This window comes from Chinchilla lanigera, unplaced genomic scaffold, assembly GCF_000276665.1.
Source record: "Chinchilla lanigera isolate Chin_1 unplaced genomic scaffold, ChiLan1.0 scaffold00008, whole genome shotgun sequence".
In the NCBI taxonomy this organism is placed as follows: Eukaryota; Metazoa; Chordata; class Mammalia; order Rodentia; family Chinchillidae; genus Chinchilla; species Chinchilla lanigera.
The window spans coordinates 37,512,429-37,518,721 of NW_004955409.1; the positions used below are offsets into that span (position 1 = coordinate 37,512,429).

At 48.2% G+C, this 6,293-nt stretch overlaps 2 protein-coding genes across 8 annotated transcripts in view; one reads left to right on the forward strand and one right to left on the reverse strand.

Moving 5' to 3' along the window:
* The window catches only part of Slc7a7 (solute carrier family 7 (amino acid transporter light chain, y+L system), member 7), a 46,383-nt gene extending 45,278 nt beyond the window's left edge, over positions 1 to 1,105 (forward strand). For 5 of the 6 annotated variants that reach the window (XM_005377126.2, XM_005377122.2, XM_013510452.1 and 2 more), the window contains 2 exons: positions 376 to 447; positions 648 to 1,105. In XM_005377126.2, coding sequence (XP_005377183.1) covers positions 376 to 447; positions 648 to 914 — 339 coding nt within the window. In that variant the 3' untranslated portion in view covers positions 915 to 1,105. Of the gene's footprint in view, positions 1 to 263; positions 448 to 647 lie in introns of all 6 variants that reach the window. The other variant, XM_005377123.2, reaches the window with a different exon arrangement.
* Positions 1,106 to 1,496: 391 nt separating this feature from the next.
* The window catches only part of LOC102007522 (mitochondrial inner membrane protein OXA1L), a 5,326-nt gene continuing 529 nt past the window's right edge, over positions 1,497 to 6,293 (reverse strand). Inside the window, exons 2-10 of one of the 2 annotated variants that reach the window (XM_005377128.2) lie at positions 6,025 to 6,186; positions 5,208 to 5,421; positions 3,320 to 3,463; positions 2,998 to 3,083; positions 2,655 to 2,819; positions 2,380 to 2,484; positions 2,107 to 2,269; positions 1,959 to 2,039; positions 1,497 to 1,876 (exon numbers count right to left, since the gene is read on the reverse strand). In XM_005377128.2, the coding sequence (XP_005377185.1) occupies positions 1,749 to 1,876; positions 1,959 to 2,039; positions 2,107 to 2,269; positions 2,380 to 2,484; positions 2,655 to 2,819; positions 2,998 to 3,083; positions 3,320 to 3,463; positions 5,208 to 5,421; positions 6,025 to 6,186 (1,248 nt within the window). In that variant the 3' untranslated portion in view covers positions 1,497 to 1,748. Of the gene's footprint in view, positions 1,877 to 1,958; positions 2,040 to 2,106; positions 2,270 to 2,379; positions 2,485 to 2,654; positions 2,820 to 2,997; positions 3,084 to 3,319; positions 3,464 to 5,180; positions 5,422 to 6,024; positions 6,187 to 6,293 lie in introns of both variants that reach the window. The other variant, XM_013510453.1, reaches the window with a different exon arrangement.

Consider the following 6,293-nt stretch of genomic DNA (forward strand, 5'->3'; position numbering starts at 1 on the left):
AGTCTTACAAGACCATTTATCCAAAGCCTTTGCCTTGGACTTGGTGGTTTCATCTTGAAATGATGGGAAAGAAGGAAGGCTTAGCGCTCTGACATTATTTTTGTGGTGCTGGGGGTTGATCCTAGGTCCTTGGGCATGCTTGGTGAGCATTCTACCGTTGAGCTACCGCCCAGCCCTTCAGTGCTCTGGTCTTCACGCAAGGTGGGGTTATTCTGGCTGTTCAGAACCCTGAGCTAACTCCTGGCTGTTTCCTGTGCCCTCAGCTCAGCCTCTTCTTCCCCATCGTCTTCTGCCTCTGCACCATCTTCCTGGTGGCTGTTCCACTTTACAGTGAAGCCATTAACTCCCTCATCAGCATTGCCATTGCCCTCTCAGGCTTGCCCTTCTACTTCCTCATCATCAGAGTGCCAGAGGAAAAACGACCTCGCTGCCTCCGAAGGATTGTGGGTAAGCTTTGCAGCCTCACATCAGCTCAGTGACTTTGAAGCCTGATGTTTGCTTTTTCTGCATAACGAGGCTCCAAGTCACCTTTGCCACAGCCCCTTCCCGTTTTAACCCCATGGCTTAATTAACTAATTCCCTTCAGTGCCACCTGAACTCAGCCCTGTTGACCTTCTCCCAATTTTAACTCAAACTTCTCTTTGCAGCATCTGCCACATGGTACCTCCAGGTCCTGTGTATGTCAGTGGCTGCGGAAATGGACTTGGAAGATGCAGAAGGGATGTCCAAGCAAGAGGACCGCAAGTCTAACTAAATACCACCTGGAACCTAAGACATGGGAGGCAAAGGCTGATCTCCCACAGGCTAGAGCTAAGGAAGCTGGACAGGAGCACTCCCTTCTTTGGAGGCACCTGTCCAGAAGCCTGGTCTACACAGTTTCATCTTTGAACTTGCTTTCTAGAGATGCAAAGTAATTTATTTGTTTTGCTACATATTGTTCCTGATTCTGTAGAGGGATGATAAAGCAGACTGTGGTGGAGAGCACAGCACCTCTGGGGCTGCCTACCCACTCTTTCTTGGGCCAACAATGCTCCATATGTGTCTCGTTTAGAGACATGGACCTGTCACAGGTGCTGGACAACAATAAAAGAGTTATATTCCTAAAGTTTGAATGGCTTCATTGTATTGGTGTCTCAGGAACTCCTCCATTACTCTAAAAACAGACAGAAAGACTAGAAACAAGGTATCTCATTACTTCTTCCCTTTCAAGCCAGCTGGTGAATGTTCATAAATCAATCTCTATACAAAGACAAGAAAACAAATACACACTGTTGTAAAACGTATGTGAATAAAAACAAATACCACCTTTCATTTTTCCTAATTATCACTAAGAATTTCAGCACCTCTACTTCAAGTAAAGTGTATAGGTAACCCTAGGTCAAAAAATGGGTTGCAAATGTACATGTTTGAGAGGGAGGATTAAGCTCTTAATGGCCAGGTTGAAGTGTTAACACGCCCCAAGAATGGGCCAGCACAAGCTACTAGGACTCAAACTATTCACTGTTCTGAGGCACACGACCCAGCTCTATTTAATAAGTACCAGAAAGCAGCCTGTGGCACAAAAGTTTACTGACCCTGTGGATAGAAAGTTCGCTTGGCTCGCCAGGGCTCTTACACTCAGAGTGAGCCTGTAGTGGAATCAGTTTTTAAAACGAACTTCTCCATGCCCCAAGGACATGGTATTAAGTCTCTTCTGAGGATGAGTTTCTGAAGAGCCAGTTCCTGCCAGGATGAGCAGAGAACATGAGTCAGCCAAGTGTGTCACGCCAGGGATACTTTGACTTTGGTTTGTCACTGCCGTTGCCACTGTTGGGAGTGCTGGGATCCTTTCCATGCTGTAGTAGAGGGTTGTGGGTAAAGGTCTGTTGTAAGGGACCTAGGTGAGAAAAAAAGAAATCTCAGTGAACAAAGGAAAAGAAGAAACCAAAGACAGAAATCAACCTGCAGCACTGACTTACCCCTGGCTGCTAGCTCCAGGTGATTCCGCATGCGCTCCTCACGCTCCCGGAGCTTCTGTGCAATTTCAGCATTCTTCCAGCCTGCGTAGAGAGGAGAGATCAGTCCCATTCCCTCCTTTACACCATTGTCTCCAGGTTGTGCCCTTACCTTTCCGGAAGCCCTTGATGATGCCTTCCTGTGGAAGTAACTTGGCAGGGTCATGTACAATACGCGGGGGGATTTTGAGGACAGTGCGCACAGCGGGAATCCGAAGGCAGCTCACTTGGATGAGGGAAAACATATTGGAGGACAGCCAGTACACGAACACTGCCTGGGTGACAACGCAGAGAGGGTACTCAGGAGCTGCACTGATGGTCAGTCCGCTAGGGGTGGCTAGGCGAGGTGGAGGGACGTGGAGCTGGCTCCGAAGCCATTACCTACCGTGGGGAACTGGATGGTTATGGGCAAGACTACCAGGGGCATCATCCTGATAACATTTCTCATCCACTGAAGGTCAGCACTCTGCACACCCGTCTCAGCACCTAGCTGTCAGCAGGGAAAAACTACAGCGAGTGCATTGCAATTCTAGTGAGCCTGGTTCTGCTCTCTCTTCCATCTATCCTGTCTCTCCAAGGGGTACAGTGACTATTCTGCACAATCACTTTGCCCCAGCTCCCATTCACTCTGCAGGCTGGTACCTGGCAATGTGGGCTCACCTCAAGGACACCCCACATTGTCGCAGTAACTGCCAGCGGTAATATAAACATGGGGTCAGATACTGTGAGGTCCTGGAACCACCACAGGCCGCCTGTCCGCATGCTGGGCACAGGAAGGTTGGCCATCTCTCTCAGGGCAATGAAGAAGGAGACGAAGACTGGGGCCTGTTACACAGGACAAACAGATAAACAGTGTCAGCACACTTCAACAGAGGCGGCATTTCACTACCCCATCACCGAAAGCGACAGCTGTCACCACCACCTGCTCTTCTGGCATGGGAAACATACAGAAGGTCATTTAATGGGTTCAGGATGAGACAGGAAGGGACACGTTTTTGCTCACCTGAGTAAGTGGTAGAATGAGAGGTCTTAACAATTTAATGTCATGCTTTTTCTGGTACTGTGTCATTTCTGCAGAGGCCCTGGAAACTGTGGGTTGAGACAAAATGGCTAGATTAACAGTTATGTCAGTGAGGGTGAAAACTCACATCACCTGGGCCATGAAACTTCAAACTGACCTTGGCCAATCTTCAGAAGCATTAGGCCCAAGAAACATACTCTTTAGAACTTGCTCAACTGTAGCACTTCCTGGTTTAGGTTGTCCCTTTCTCCCAGCAGGTCAGAAGTGCACGTGGTCCCCTCCCACGGTCACCTGCACGACTTACGCTCAAAACTGTTTCCTGCCAACTTGGCCTCTTTGATCCGAGCGGAAAACTTCTGGATTGCTGGCACATGGTTGTGGATCTTCGCTGCTTCTCGCTGGCCCTTCACAATGATGGGAAAAACCAGGCAGCGGGCAAGGACTGTACCTGGAAGACAAAAAGCAGGGCTGGTGTAACATGAAAGAGATTGTGCAGCTAGGAGGGTGAAGGTTTTAGGACCGCACTGAAAAGTCTTTATTCCAGACTTTTCCACACTGTGACTCATGCCAGGGGCCCAGAAATTAGGACAGGGTACAGACTTAGTGTCTTCAAGGCTCGGTTTCTCTGCTCTGGCATCATAAAGGTTTAGTAGTAACTTCTCTAAGCAGAGGACCAGGAATCCGCTTGTCTCCTCGAACAAAAGGGTGACAGAAGCTTCTTTTCTCATCAATTGCCCCTGAGCTTTTCTATTACTAGTGGAACTTTTCTCCTTTGAGCTCCAAGTGCAGACACCATATACAAATAAAATAAATCAAGCTGCCCTGGTGAAGGCAAAGTTTGGCAATGGGACTTGTTATGCTAGAGCATTTACCTTCCTTAGCGGGACCTTTACAAAACTCTGCATCTCCAAGGAATGAGGTTTGAGAGCTGCTGTTCTCGGAACGCCTGTAGTAGAAAGTAATCTGGCATACTGCTTCAGCTCTTTCTTACTTTCTTTACACTTTGTATCACTGGTCATTTCCACAACTGTTTTTACTGGGTATTTAACCCAGGGTCTTCACACTGAGTTACATCCCCAACTCTTTTTAAAATTTATTTTGAGACAGAGTCTAAGTTAAGTGGACCAGGAGGGGTCTGGACTTGCAATTCTCAGACTGCTGGGACTACAGGCATGTACCACCATGACTGGCTTCTAACAGATACTTAGTGCATGTTATCTACAGACATATGAATGTCTGGGCTGAGAAGAGACCAGGGAGCTAAGGATGGAAGCCTGAATATCAGCACTGAAGAGGGAGCTAAGGGTACTGGGTAGTGAAGATGGCATGCAGAAAGGCAAAACCAGGAAAAGCCTTTCATGAAAGGTAAGGGGAAGTGGGGGCTGGGGATTTAGCTCAGCGGCAAAAGCGCCTGCCTGGCAAGCGCAAGGTCGTGAGTTCGGTTCCCGGTACCAGAGAAAAACCAAACAAACAAAAAAACAAACAAACAAAAGGTAAGGGGAAGATGTCATGTTCTAAAACGTCTAATGCAGAAAGGTGAAGTATGACATGAAAAGTACATACAGTAACGGTGGCACTGGCAGAGTGAGTGACTTTGTTAAAGGCCTTTTGCTGAAGGTTAAAGAGTATGTGGGAAGACGTAGGCCCACTGGATGCAGATACTCTTTTAATTAAAAGGTATAAAAGAAAAAGGAAAGAGGAACACGTTATGAAGGGAAGAAAACTTGCCACAACTGACACATGGGTGTGGATGAACATGTTCATATGTTCAGGGTAGGGAAAATACAGGAGAGAGGAGACAACCGATAAAGCAAGGTGTAAGGAGAAAATGAATGCAAACTGCAGTTTTGGACTTTACAAGAGCAGTGTGCTTCCTTACTTTGGGGTTTAAGTGCCTGATCTGACCTTCTACTCTCCTAAACCAAGGTAGATTCATCGCTGTTATTAAGGTGCCCCTACTCCAATTCCCTGCTTACATTCCAGTATTTATACTTTTTGAACCCCAGATGATCACGTGGTTTTATAACGCTCTTTAGAATATGTAAGTACAGTGCGTCTAAGTACCATGAACTTCATTTGAAAAATCTGCTTTTCTGAACCCCAAATTTCTGTATCTACTCACACAACTGCCCTCTTTGAGGTCCCCCCACACCCCTTTCCTCTACCTTTGTCCAGGATATACTCCCCCTTACATGCAGCGATGGCCCCCCACCAAGGTAGGCCTAGGTCAATGTGCAAAAATTCCAAAAAATTCTGGATTAATCCCACTGGGGTGTATGAGCCAAGCCCAAGTTCCGTGAAGCTCAATTCAGCAGCAGCTTGGACTACATCTGTAGTTTCTCCAGGAACCACCTCAGGCACCACTGTGGGCGAGGGAGTTGCAGGAAGGACAGGAGAGGCCTGGACCTGTGTAAACGGAAGCCACAAGTGGTACTCAGTGACGTGGGTCATGCAGAAATGAGGCCCTTCTGACAGTCAGGTCCAACCTGCAGTTTACAAGTTGAACATGCCTGTGTTTTAATACAACATATATGTGTTTTGTTACTTATACATGTTAACTATGCATTTTACATGTGGCCCAAGACAATTCCTCTTCACTCAGTGCACCCCAGGCAAGCTATGCCTGCCCGATTCTGGGGGCCAGAGGCTGGACACACTTATACCACAGCTATTGTTGGTTTCGGTTTTTGACTCTACTTCTTGTTCTCCCACTGTGCCCACACTGTCCCTAGAGCTCATGCTTAAAAGGGTCACATTATTTTTACAGGAAGAGAAATCACTCCTATGGAGATTATATGACTTCCCTTTATGCTGGGAAGTTACTTTTTGAATCACTGCCCTAAGTGCAGCCATGTGAACATCACTACCATGATTTCTACTATACTGAAACCAGTCGTGCTTACTACTTCATGTTAAACCTTTATTTGGGGAAACTGTATGTAACGTGGAAAAGAACTCTGGTGCACACAGTACTTCCACTTCTTGTAACGGAGCGGAGAGGCGTCTCACCTGGGCCTCTGTGAAGGAGACGGCGGAGGTACTGAGGCAGCGGGGGCTGGAGGCGGCGAGGAGGACGCAGGGCGGTCGCCCGCAGCTCCGACCGACTGGGATCCGGGCCCTGGAGGCCAGCACTTTCGGGGGCCACTGAGAGCGCCCTGCGACGCTGTGGAGCTGAGCGGGGGAAAAGGAGAACGCGGCTCTTCACTGCGCGCGGAGGTCCCAGCGCGGCGCCGTCCACGGGCCGAGGCCAGGGCTCTGCGCCCCGCACGCCTGGGCTG